We start from the raw sequence: 14,602 nt of genomic DNA, 5'->3' as shown, positions 1-14,602 counted from the left end.
ATAATTCCCTCCTCTCAAAATCCGTTTTCAAATTCCTATGATATGTAGTGCAGTATTTTTCCCACATGGACTAAGTTGACAATTTTATGAGTACAACTGTAATTTCGTCGTTTTAAATACATTTAATGAGTTTTAGTGCATTTATTATTTAAAAACTAGTCATTATTTTAGGCTGCTCCTAGTTGAAGAAAGACTGCAATGTAACAAGAATCTATTTTATATTCACTTTCGATTGCTTGGAAATTATTATGAAAACCAGGTTTGCAAAAATATCTTTATTTAAAATATATGGAAGAATTTTTTATTAGTAATAATAATAATAATAAAGGCCGGTAAACAAACTACTCCAATCACAACATGCCTACCACTTATGAAGTGCTATTTGATAATTTATATAAATAGATTTTGCTATATCCCGTAGGCAACATATACTCTACATGATGAAAAACGGTAACTAGGCAATAACATTTGTGTTTAAGAAAAACACTTGTTTGTTTTTATTGTAAAACAATCTGTTTCATATAAAGTTGTTGGTTATTCCTAAGAGGCTTTCGATCTTGGTGATCATAAACATACTTCGAGATTATTATTACCTATTTCAGGCTGGTTACATAAATCTTGTCAGTCAGAAGATTTATCGATCTCCAAACTGTTTTCAACTGATTATGACACTAAAATTGCATTAGATCCTACTTATTCTAATCTTCTATAGAACCCATGTTAAGTCATTTTTGAATTACATAGTATTTAACTAACGAAATGGAAACAGGCTAGACATGCTAAGTGAAGTTTACTTTTTATGTAAAGCTATATATTAGCTAGATCACTGGAACTACGATTTGGTAGTAAAATTTTATGTGATTGACAGTTTGTTCGGACCGTTCAAGCACTACTAGTTTACGCATGTGCACTGTTTAAGAGTGGAAACAACTGAAGGGATAGATATAAAAATAGTCTTTATTATACACAATAAATACAGCTGTGTCGGTGGTATACAAAGAAATTAAAGCATTGTCTTCATTGATCACACTAATTTGTTACATACATTTGCAAACAGTAAGAAATGAATATAAATGAATTTAAAAGTCTCCATTACACAATGGCGGTTTAATAGATGCACGATATACGCGACCTTCAAATATTGGATGTGAATCATTTTGATTTTGTTGCTGCTGTGATACCGATGAATCTTGAGGTAATATGAATTTGAGACGTTTACGCAAACTTGGTCGAAGTTGTGGCAGTAGTGGGCGAACTTGATCGAGCACGCCATTGCCTACGTACATATATTTAATATGATACAATAAATCAGCTATTGTATCAACATGTACTAATGGTATACCGGTTTCCGAAGGTAAATGTTCGCCTAGTTGTTTTGAATTACTTATATCCATTGAAATTTCCGAATCACTGGAGTTTTGATAGTTTGATTTAGCTAAAATAGTATCAACTTTCCAAACAGCTCTGTAAAGTTCAGCAGTTAACTAAAAATAGAAAAATTATGAAGCATATAGGATAAACTAGTTTTGATATAAGTTAGGTGAGCATGAGTGAAGTCACCGGAAATTACATGATGTCTGATAGTGAACTAATTTATTCAAGGGGTATTAAGTAGTCTACTGATACGTTGCAGAAAAAAATGACATACTATATCAAACTCAGTAATCGGCTACAGGTTCACCCAGTCCGTCTACGTCATACTTCGAGTGTGTGAGAGCTAGTGATAACTGCTGACTGCTCATATTAGAAGCAGGTCAGTATAGCTAGGTTATTTATATGTGCCTTAGTGGATAATAATTGAAAAACTCAATGAAACAACGTACAATGATCTTTTTATGATGTCATTTGGAAATATTCGTTATCAACCACAACTTTTTAGCAGTAGAGATTACAATTCTAGAAAGTCGAAAAATTCTATCGATCGGACGAGCGGGAAGAAGTAATGAGCAAATGGTTCCTCGTAGAAACAATAATTTTTTAAGTTGTTGCAGATCATCAATTCACTTATGATTTCAATACACAGGTAATCGAAAGTGAGAATTATTCATTATCTTTTCTATATTTTCTTTTTTAAAAAGGTATTGTATAAATGTGAGCTACAAAGAGATAACACCTCTACAACATATTTGATGCTATCCTTAATAAAAATAGATATAATTCATGCAAAAACATCTTTCTACTTAAACATGGTGTATTCCGTAAACAAATCACAATAAAAAACAAATACTTACATCGACTAATTTTGCTGGACGCTCTGAGTGCAAAGATCCCATTAATGGTGCAACCAGATAAAATGCCATCAGTAGTTGAGCTTCATTGTGCAATTCCGGTAAGATGAGATCTGAGAAAATGCTTTTAAAAATTGAATGAGAATTAGGATGCTGAAAATTATACACATATAATAAAAACTGTAAGTATGTTGGACAAATTTCACCTGTAACTCTTCTACGGTTACTGCCAGTCCCAAGCCCGGATAAAGGAGGAGGGTTGGGCATGGGGTCAGCAACCTCATCCCGTAGAAAACAGACTTTAAAAAAAAACACAAATTGTATTGGATAAGTTTACTTTAATGTTAGTAAAACTGGATGAAAAACAAGCAATCATAAAGTAAACTCCATTAAGTAAAAATGTCGCTAGGAAGACAAATTGAGAGCTAAAAGTACGATCTAAAAACATATAGCATAGCGTAAAAACATGAATTGAAAGGAATTAGTGTTCAGTACTAGTTTGAATGAAGTACACAAGTACCATATCAATTAAGTAGATGTAAAATAATCCACTGATAAATATTAAACGGATTGTTTTTATTTAAATATTTACTGGTTTACAAAATATTTCCAAAATAGCTGGAAAAATATACAACCAAAATGTTACTACGAAATGATGGTCAATTTTTACCTAACACACGTTAACACTTCTGATGAGTAAATTGGGAATGAAATCACCAGTCAGATTACAAAAATAAACATCAAATATTGTTTTTAGAGTAAATAGTTTCAACTCGCTTTTGCAAAAGACAAAAAATCAAAAGGTAGTTTGCAAATCAAAGCTATTCTAAACATGTAGTTTCGATAGCTTAGCTACGTTTAGGCTCATTAGCATATAATTTTATCAGCTGTCATTTGACTCGCGAAATCATGCAAAACACAGCAGAGAGAAGCACAGTTTTTATTTTCATCTAGAGCTCATAATCTCAAGGCATATAATCAACATATCTTGATCAAAATTTTGAAGTTTTGCCATTATACAATGATAACAGCTAGAAAGCAATTGAAGAATAACCTGGGATTTACAAGATTATATATTGAGAATACCCAATTTGTAGAGTTAGCCAGGTAGGAAGTGAGATGAATGACAGTTACGCCATGTCGCGAAGTTAGCAATGTCTAACCAATGGCATCTAAGTAGTGTATACTACTATATATAGTATCCTGATGACACCTATAAATCAATACTGTATACGGTCTAAGTGAAACTAATCGCATTTCTTTGATTCGGTTCACAATCTTTAAAAATTAGTGTACATACTAAGTAACAATTCACGTCCTTTGGTTTAGAAATATTTCCGAGATAACTACAACCAATTTTATTTTCCGGATACCATAGAACGAAATATCGTGTTGATATAATGAGCTAAGAGGTCTACATACCACTGCCTGAGAAAAAAAAACCGATTTACAGTGAAACATTAAAGAACCTTTAAACTGATTAGCTACCTTTACAACTGTAACTCATGAATGATACAATAAGAAATTCAGCCTTGTTTGACAGTTTTGTGAGCACAATCTTGCGCGTAAATGATAGTTTCGTTTTCTTATCATATGTGCTTGTTCAGTTGATCAGTGGTTGTCTTCTGATATGCACACCATTACAGCCATAGGTTCGGTTTCGAAAACAATCATTCATACAACCATGCCGGTCATCCTGTAGTGGCTTTGCTTCATTAATCAATCACCCTTGTGACCGTTATTATACAAGCCTCAACGATGTTTGAAATCGGAAGGCAATGAAAAGCGGCGACTACAAAATTGGTGAGCCTGTAGAGCAACGGTAGCGCGTCTGACTCCAGATCAGGAGGCTGTGTGTTTGAATCATATCGGACTCACCACTTTTTTGGCCCGGGATCTGGCTCCAAGAAGATCGTAACTTCTTTCGTGAGTCGGGTAACGGATAATCTCCGATGGCATCGACCTTTGCTGAGATCGATGTAATACTATGTGACCTAGGAACTGTAAGGATCCCTTTCCAAACTTAAGCTTCTCGGCGTTTATGGAGATGGCATGTCCTCGCAGTCGCATGAATAGTTGTCGTAGTTGCTCATCCGTAGAGGCGCTGACTACTAGTAAATCGTCGATGTACGCATACACTTCACGTAAACCTCTGATGACCTGGTCAATAAATCGTTGAAATGTTTGCGCTGCATTAGTCAATCCGAAAGGCATGCCCAGAAATTCATACAACACGAATGTGGTTGTTACTGTTGTTTTTGGTATGTCTTGCGCCGCTACAGGAATGCGATAATATCCTCTAACTAGGTCCATCTTCGAAAAAACAGTAGCGCCTTCCATATGGTTGGTAAAATCGTGAATGTGAGGTATAGGATATATGTCGCCTACTGTTTGTTTTTTATGTGCTCGATAGTCTCCGTACGGGCTAATTTCTTCATTCTTCTTCGGGGCCATGTGTAACGGGGATGCCCACGGGCTGCTCGAAGGCCTTACAATTCCTAGTCTCATCAGCTTTGTTTCGCAATTTTTAATATTCTCGGATCCAACCTTCTTGGCCCGTTTGCTATAATGTGGTGCTGAATGAAGCGTTTGAGATCCGCCTTACTGTACGTTACTTTCACGAGTTCGAGAAACTCTGTTAACAACAATTTACATGGATCACCGCGGCTTTTGTCTATCACTAGGTTCATGTAAATGGATTCCGTAAGTGTCCCTATTATCAAAGTGATGTGGTTACCGTTTATAAGTCTGTGACGCCGTGATTCTACCAGCAGATCGGAGTTACACAGCAAATCAAATGCGTGGAATTTTCGAAACTAGATTATATCGTCGAAAATTATTTCGTGTTCGTACGTCAAGGTTACCAATTATATATATATATATATATATATATATATATATATATATATATATATATATATATATATATATATATATATATATATATGAATACATTATGTGAAAGATAGGCTTACCCAGGTAACGATGCTAGATGTGATGTGTTAGCATGTGCCCAAATTGAATGCCATAAGTTAGCTTTAATCAGGTATTCCGTCACATCGGACGAAAAGTCCGAGTTATTGAAATTGTCCTTCAGAGTTTGGTTTGCTTCAGCACTTTGATGTGATATCTCAATAGCACTACAGCCCCCATTACTAAGTGTATCGACCAAATCAGAGTCTGTTTTCTGATCTAATGGAAGATATTTTTCGAAGAAATGTAAAGCTACTTTTGGTGGTTTTAGCAGTGAAGTATTTCCGTCTTTAAATGATGCACCTTCAGATGTTAAAGTGACGTTATCTACAGAGGTTAAATTAACATCTAGCAATTTTCTATGACGTAAAGCTCTTGATGAACGACGCCACTTAGTATTAGTATTATGATCATTAGTAAACTTTACATCAGAGATGCACGTGAACATATTTTCTGGATCTATTGGATTCGATTCAGGTGTGGTGTCACAAAGAATTGGGTCATTGAATAGGGTGACGCAAAATTTAAACAGAGGAAATCGGTAAACACTCTGAAAATAAAGGGCATTAATTACAAAGAAACGAACAGTAATATGATAATTTTCTGAATTTAATTCAATAATAACCAAATTATGTACGGGCTTAAAATTTTTCTCTGAATACACATAGTTTAGACGAAAACAAATTGTCAGATGGCCGTTATGTTCACTAAGTACAACCTCATAAATAATTGTGAACTGACATAAATTTCTTATTTGCGTGTCAAAATCTTGAAAATGACATTCGAATTTCCAACTTTAGTTGAGATATGATTTAAGTGACTTAATAACTATATAGATGGTATTTATTAGAGGCTGGTTTTAATTGGGGTATCACTAAAAACATGGAGAACTAGACGACTGTTGAATCATGAACGGTAAGATTGTGTAAAATTCACTGGTATGATTACAAAGCGGATATCTTGAGATCTGAAAGTATTCGGTTCAATCCTAGACGGGGTGCGTGGAGCGCAGTGCTGAGTCCAATATTAGAACGAATCAGATGACCAATGCCCCCTAGTTTATAACAGTACTACAACAGATATCGATGTATGACGAATATCGTCTATAGATTAAAATACTTTCCACAAAACCACTTCATCTAAACTTAATGGACAGCTGCTAATTTATGAGCGATGACGAAGAATAATGACATAATTTCACTACTATTTATTCAAATTCATAGAAACTGAACAGCACAGAGTATTTTCACCTGATAAAAATTAATCAGTCATCATTATGTTGCATAAAATAATACAACTAATACATTAACTTGGTAGGCTCAACACGATATTAGTTGATATAAGAGTGATAATGTGAGACAAGTTTTAAAATGTCTGAACTAAAAAGGACTAGAAATCGAATAAAGAAAAGTTTGGCTTTAATTTCCAAGCATGTATTACATGGTTCCTGTTCATGGAAAACAAAAGTGAAAACTTCGCGTACGGTTCCACTGAAATAGATATATCCAATTCAAGAAAAACTGTTTCCTGTCTTTTTACGATCAGTTTATCGCTCTTTTATATCGCTGTAATCATACTGGTTTATTCGAGCAATTTTATTTCAAAATAGGTCCTTCTGAATAAGAAGAATGTGTCGCTTGTGTACGTTATTCTAGGTAGTTAGTTAGTCAATTGATTTCCTGGAAAATACTTTTACAAAGTCGTCAAAAACCAAACAGATGTTCAATCCTGAATGTTGGTTTAATATAAAAACAAATTTTCACAACCAAGTTGAAATTCACCCAAATTTAAATTTGAAAATGATTAACTCACAGGTAAAATAACAACTAGGGCGCCAGTGATATTTTGTAGTTGATTGAAATTTATATGTTTCGCACTAATACAAGGAGAGTAAAATATTTTTTCACATCAATAAAATGAGAGGAAAATAACAAAAACCAGAAATCTCTGGGAAATTGAAAATGTAGTTTGACAAATTATATAAATGTATAGTTCACTACTGGCACTGCCAAGACATTCACACTTCTATTTAACGTGTGAAATTCGTATTTTCAATTATTTGAGTTTGCATGTTTATTGCTAGATGATTCTCGTTTTAACTCCATCAATATTTCAATGACAATATAATGAATTAGTTCATTTTTCTTTAAATTTATTGTTTATTTCCATATATATCAAGGTAAAATTGGTCTTAACTTGCTATCAAATGGTCTGTGGACAAAAATGGATTTTTTTTAACGTCTGTAGAGATGAAGGTATATATGTGAGTGTGTTTACTGTGCAAGTAGTAATGTCACGAGTCGATTCCAAGTCTTTCTTTTTATCAGTCTTTAAATATTTTCCTGTTAGAATAAGACAGAAAGTCAAGCAACAGAATTTAACATTCTTTTATTTCGAGCACACATCTTACCTAGCTAGCTTCAAAATAATCATAAATGACTAGGTTTCAAAGTACAACAAATATTTTATTGAAGTTTTAAGAATTTCGTACTGACATTACTACCATACACTATAAATTATTTCTTAATCGTTTAGATAAAATCAAATATGACAAATTTTTTATAAACAATCCACTTTCAATCGACATACATTAGTGTGAAATAAAAATAAACAGATTTTATGCCCAAAACAACTAACCAATTAGTTAGGAAATCAGACACAACTGATGTCAATTCATTAGGCAACATAAAATTGGACATTAGTTCAATTGAGGCAGCATATAATCCTGCAGTTTGAATGCATACGGACTCTTCATGATTCCAAATTCTCCATGCTGCTGAATGCCCATAAATTCCATGTCTTTGGTTGCCTACAATGGAGAAAAAAGTGGATAAATCCATTTTATTAAGTTATATTACATGATAAATTGGATACTTCATATACACATTAGTTTGTACTATGAAAGTAAGCACCTGTATTTATTTGTTAGCTATGATTAAAAAAATGTTTACATCAGTGTAGTTCTATGTTTTTATACAGTCAGCCTTCCTAAGACAATTAGACTGCATCTTCTTTGGATTGCCGAGGCAATAGCCATACATTTTGAAAAACCAGAATTATGTGTACAAAAGAGACTGGTACAACCTCTTCTTCTACTATGGTCTTAATGTATTAAAATTTTCTCTTTCTTCATACTCTTGTTCCCTTATAGCCGCCTCCTTCACCTTACATCTTCCCTTCAAATCTTCTACCCCCAACCGGTTTGTTTTTATTTCCACGATCATTCCGATTACATTTCATCTCTGTTTCAACATTTTATTTTATCATGCTGAGCCATCCTTACCCAATGAATACTTAGGCCATTAACTGTCAAACGATTATTAAACTTTCCTTGTTTTATAAAAAAAAATTTCTAATACCTTTGTTTATTTAACCTTACTGTCACCATGTATAACAAGTTTATTATCAGTATTATTATCACCCTGTAAAAGTATGTATATATATTTGCGATTGCACAGCTTTGAAAATGAATTCGCCGAAAAGAGAACTCTTCGCTGAACTAATCTTTCTTTCTTATTTAATTTTTCCTTGAAAGGTAAAACAAACGATCTCCCATATATCTTTTTTTTTAATTTAGGGACATAGACTCTGACAACTTTCATTTGCAAACGTTTGTATTAAGTAAACATCAATCCATAGCAGCAACGACGGTAAGACAAAAGCTTATCATCAATAATCTTTCATATACGAAGACAAGATTGATACCATCTATATTTTAATTCATACAATCTATTTGGAGCGATGACTCAGTGGTCATAGCATGTTCCTTCGAACTATTTAATTACTAGCTTAAATTACACTTCGTCTATTTTGAGTCGAACAGTTGAATAATATTACTGCTCGCCACATAAAAAGCTGTCCAAAGCAGAGTATATGATACTTCATTTAACTAGGGCTTATGAATATATCAACGGATACTTAGCCATTTACTGATTTTCTTTTGCTTGTACCATCAATCACCCATACATTTTAACTGCCAAGAAACAATGTACCTTATTTGTATTATTACTGATAATTATATTGATACACGGAACCAGTTTACAGAAAGGTCAAACTGAGGTATACAACAACAATTTTGAATTTGATCGAAAAGAATTGGACGTGTTTGAAATTCGAAGTCATGGAAACAAAAGTTTACCGTTAATTCCCCATCTATAATTACAGTTAATCAGAAACCTGACTAAATCTATTCCCAAGTGATACGAGCAGTCGAAAATTTTAAACGTAAGTACAAAAGGATCGATTTCCACAAAATCCTAAACCAGACGGGAAGATTACTTTCCTAACAAACAAAATTAACTGTATTTTTCAGTCAACAGGAATTCAAAATATGATTTAGTATTCCTTTAAACTCTTACATGAAACCTGTGCATATTGACTCAAATGCAATAAATTATCAGAATGCTAAATAAACAACAAGGGTAGTTATGTTAGTGTCGCTGACGCGATAGACTTATACATATTTGAGTAACAGTTTTTGAATTCAAGCATGATATGCCCATATTCTAAGTTGTCCGAGTAGAACATCATATTATGAACACGGAAATGTTTACTTACTTTTACATATTGGATCAATCAATCCAAATAAATATTCCCAATTGTATTTAAATATATTACAGGAATACCATGTCATAAACATTGACCTGAACTGTGTCTCAAATGATTCTGGATCAAGTAAAATATTCACAACAGACCGATCTGTGTTATCATGAACAACATTACAATCACTAGTAACATTACTGGGATTTCTACATATTACGTCGTAAAATACTTCTGACTGCTTTACACACAACTGAAGATTATTCCACCCTTGTTGTGTAAATATACCATTTACAGAACTAAATTGTTGGTCAAAACCTTTTGAAGAACGAGTTAACGCTGCTTTCATAGCTAGCTGCTGGTGTTTACTAATTATGCAGTGAACGAATAACTGACACAATAAACGATCAACAATCCATGGAATTTTGTCCATATCTGATTCAGATGAAGGTGAAGTATCCAGATATTTAGTGGCTGGCAACTGTGAATGATATGCTGGATAGCCTAGATATGATAATTTATACAGTAAACCTTTCATAGTGAATTCGGCATGATCACGTAATAATGTATAGCAGATATTAACTGGACGCCCTAAAAAGTAAATTTTGGAAACGTATATTTTTATTAAGTGACAAACACTGATTTAAAGTCGAATGTATCTTTACAAATATGTTTAACTCAACAAAACAGTCAATAACCTAACTGATTTGACAAGCGGATCACTAACGGCAATGAATAATCAAAGTTGATGGATTATCAGAAATAAAATTATGGAGATTCCATCAAAGTGAAGTAAGCCCTTTATGTGATTAGTCCGTGAAGAAGTTTTAGACAACATTAATTGTTTGAAGAGTTTTCAGATAACCTGATGTTATACATACACCGGACACCTAAACATTTCAGGTTGGAGAGTAGGGAGTTATGAAAAACAAAATAGCTATTCAGTGCTCTTTGATTTCTTGTTTCTCTAAATTAAATCAATCACTACTCACAAAACACTAAGTGAACATAACGAAGTAATGTGTGATTTCAGTATATATTCCATAACAAGACAATTCTGGGATCGATTTGTATGATTGATGAAAGTTAAAAAATATTAGGAAAACCGTTGATTTTTTTTACCTTTTCGGACAATCTAAACGAATGACCAGTTGTTTCAAGTTCTATATTGATCATTAGGTAAAAATATGAACAGCTTAGATTCTAACTAAACATAACAATTATAGACAAACGGGCAAATGTTTACAACGAACCTCAGCTGTATTTAAAAAAAAAAGACTCTATGCTTCAGTTAAGAAAACAATACCGTATACTACAGTGAAAACCTACTTTTTTTGAAAATACTTCACACATTTTCAGTTAGTTTCAAAAATAGATCAGTCAGTCAGTCAGCAACAACATAGAACTTCGTACGTACGTACATCAGTTCAAGTTGCCACATCACATTAGCACAGAAATGCACTTGTCGATTCGAATCCCGTAGTGATAGAGGTAGTAAAAGTATAAGCAGTATTCGGAAACATTAGGATTTGAAGATGTTATTCAAGGAGTATAATTCAGTGAAATAAATATGTAAAGAGAAAAAAGGGACATGAAGAATTCAGAAGATTAGAATTTGGGAGAACACAGTGGATGCACCTGCGCCATTGCAAACGATTTTGAGCCATGTCATTCAGGGTAACTAACCATCGGTTTCTATCATCTCGCAGTCCCAAACCAGGTAATCTGTACCTGCCAGCATGGCTCAGTCCACTTGTCAGTGTCAAAAAGTGAATCACCCTGCAGAAGTTCAACCCCTGGAAATCTAGACGAGGAAAGTGTTATCTCTAAAAGTACATCGACGACAAAGTTGAACAAGAATGGAGAGAGTGGACAGCCCTGACGAACACCACTTGAGGTAATCAATTCTGATGACAGTTCGCCATAAGCTCTCACTCTACCAGTTGTGTTCGAGTAGAGAGCCTACACAAGGTTAATGTACTTCTTTGGTACTCCTTTCAGTGACAAACACTGCCATAGAACCTCACGATCAACAGAGTCGAATGCCGCCTTAAGGTCGAGAAATACTATTATTGTGGAGCGTCTGAATGTGTGTCTGTGTTCTAGAACCTGGAGTAGTGTGAATACCTGATCTATACAACCACGTCCAGGTCGAAAACCGGCTTGGTTTTCTCTATTCTGCTCTTCACGAGCTTTGATTAGGCGTCGAAGTATTATTGAAGCTAATATTTTAGACACTATATTTGTCAAACTGATTCCTCTGTGATTGTCACAAGAGGACTTTTGTCCTTTCTTATAGACTGGCACAATCAGTGATTGAGACCAGTCAGATGGGATTACGTCCAGTTCCCAAATTCTACCTAAGACCTCGGTTAATCTCATTGCTAATACTGGACCACCATCCTTAAAAATCTCAGGAGTAAACCTGTCAGGGCCTGCTGCTCTCCCTCGTTTCAGATTTCCTATGGCTTTTTCAACTTCGTAAAGGGACGGAGGACCTACATTAACTTGCCATTCAAGTTGACTGGAGATCGTGGGAAACCGAAGTGTGGCTGAAGGCCAGTTCATCCGATCCCTAAAGTGTTCTGTCCATCGATCCAATCTCCTAAAGTGAGAATGAGTATTACGTCCAACTTTTTCTGAGATAGATTCGCTAACAGTTGGGTTCCTAATACCGGTTTCCATAACAAGTCTGAACAGTTGTCTGTTGTTACCTATTGCCGCTGACTTTTCCATCTCTCTTGCTTTCGCTACTCACCACTGTTCGTGATCATTGCGTATGCTTCTTGTCAGCTTGCGCTTAAGCTAACTCCGCACTATGTAATGTTCAGAGCCAGACGGAATGAGTTTTCGAGCATCTATCAGTGAGTTAGAAGTTGCTGAGATCCAGTGTTTCTCATTGGTCTACCGTACTAGCAGATATCACTGCTGTTTCCACAGCTTTTCGGATGTCATTCCATGCTGCCTCGAGGTGGGCATCACATGGCTGCCTAACTGTTTTCCTAGTTGTTCCTGAAATATATTCTTAGCTTGACTATCATTAAGTAGGGCCCTAAGAGGTTTCCTTACAGCGTCTTTCCTACGTCCAGTAAGACGAAGACAAATACGCGCTCGCACTAGAGCATGATCTGAATCTAAGTATATTCTTCAGAATGAGCGACAGTCTTCTACCGAGCACCTCGACCGGTGGCTGATAGCGATGCGATCTATTTGGGCCCAATGATGGAACGAATTCGGGAGTCACCATGACAAAAGATGTTTTTCCTTATGCTTAAAGTTAGTATTTTCAGGGTTAGTCGTGGATGCTGTCATCAAGCAGAGAATTTGTCCCTGTTTATTTCATGTGTTGTTGTTTAGCTATCTATTTTTGAATGCATAGTTACAGATATGAAATTTCCAAGATATGCAAAAGCATGTACAAAATAAGTCTGTCCTCCACAATTAGATGAAATTTATACAAGGTGTTAAGAAAAATATGCTTCAGTTGTCACCCGATTTCCCTTTTAAAAAGAGAGTTGAATCACATGATACAGAATTTCTTGTTTAACAAGCTGTCTTTCTTGATATAATTAACGTTAAAAAGCAAATCTGAAGCTACAATAAGTAGACTTATCTCAATGGCCTTCAGAAACAAAAAAAATTCATTGTGTTTAACAAGCTGATTGATTCATTAAAAAGACAACCCCCTCTGGGGCCACTGTCGGTTTCAAGCCCGGATAAAGGAGGAGGGTTGGGCATGGAGTTAGCGACCCCATACCGTAGAAAACTAACTCGCTAAAAACATGATAACCAGAAATAATAATTCAAAACATTTAAACTCCGAGCTGGGAGTTGGAAGGTCTTAATTTAGAAGAGCTATGACGCCTCGTGGTGAAAGCCCAGTTCCTACGGAGGTCACGACGCTGATATCCAATCTGACAACCAGAGCAAACATTAATGATCATGTAATGTGGGAGACAGAAAGAAAATGCCCCACATACACAAGGAGTTGCACTGATGCTATCCAAACAAGCCCAAAATGCACTTATAGAATGGGAATCTCATGGACCAAGGATCATCAAAGCCTCCTTCAAAACAAAGAAAGAGGGCATTACAATGAATGTCATCCAATGCTATGCGCCTACCAACGACTACAATGAAGACGTTACAGATCAATTCTACGATAGACCAGTCAATCGTCGAAGAGTGTGCAACAAAGGACCTAACCATTCTGATAAAAGACCTAAATGTCAAGGTTAGAATGGACAACACCGGATACAAAGACATGGGACGACATGGACTAGGAGAACGAAACGAAAATCTTGAGAGATTTGCAAACCTATGTGCCTTCAATAAATTGGTCATAGGCGGCACTATATTCCCACATAAACGCATACACAAAGCCACATGGACTGCAACGGGTCACACTACACAGAACAAAATCGACCATATCTGCATCAACAAAAAGTTCAGAAGGACGATGGAGGATATGAGAACCAAGAGGTAAGCTGATATAGCATCAGATCATCAATTGCTGGTCGCCAAGATGAAATTGAAACTCAAGAAGCACTGGAAAACAGGGTGGACAACATCACAAAAGTTTAATACGGACTTTCTTCGGAATAGTAACAAACTCAACGAATTCAAGATAGCCCTCAGTAATAGGTTCCAGGCCTTTCACGATCTACTCAATGGAGAGGGAACTACTATGGAGAGCAACTGGAAAGGGATAAAGGAGGCAATCACTTCAACATGTCATGAGGTTCTGGGCCACAATAAGCACCATCACAAGGAATGGATCACTGTTGATACACTGGATATGATTCAAGAAAGGAGGAACAAGAAGGCAGCAATCAATACCGGCCGAACAGGAACAGAGAAAG

At 35.3% G+C, this 14,602-nt stretch overlaps 1 protein-coding gene across 2 annotated transcripts in view; it reads right to left on the bottom strand.

Annotated features, from left to right (window-relative positions):
- Nucleotides 1–328: 328 nt before the first annotated feature.
- MS3_00003412 (uncharacterized protein) overlaps nucleotides 329–14,602 on the bottom strand; it is a 59,270-nt gene continuing 44,996 nt past the window's right edge. For both annotated transcript variants that reach the window (XM_051211206.1, XM_051211207.1), the window contains 6 exons: nucleotides 9,759–10,331; nucleotides 7,839–8,010; nucleotides 7,014–7,077; nucleotides 5,204–5,751; nucleotides 2,232–2,352; nucleotides 329–1,484 (listed from right to left, as the gene is read on the bottom strand). In XM_051211206.1, the coding sequence (XP_051071244.1) occupies nucleotides 1,080–1,484; nucleotides 2,232–2,352; nucleotides 5,204–5,751; nucleotides 7,014–7,077; nucleotides 7,839–8,010; nucleotides 9,759–10,331 (1,883 nt within the window). In that variant the 3' untranslated portion in view covers nucleotides 329–1,079. The remainder of the gene's footprint in view (nucleotides 1,485–2,231; nucleotides 2,353–5,203; nucleotides 5,752–7,013; nucleotides 7,078–7,838; nucleotides 8,011–9,758; nucleotides 10,332–14,602) is intronic.

This window comes from Schistosoma haematobium, chromosome ZW, assembly GCF_000699445.3.
Source record: "Schistosoma haematobium chromosome ZW, whole genome shotgun sequence".
Lineage (NCBI taxonomy): Eukaryota > Metazoa > Platyhelminthes > Trematoda > Strigeidida > Schistosomatidae > Schistosoma > Schistosoma haematobium.
Note: the sequence above shows the minus strand (reverse complement) of the source record. Positions and strands in the feature narration are given on the sequence as shown.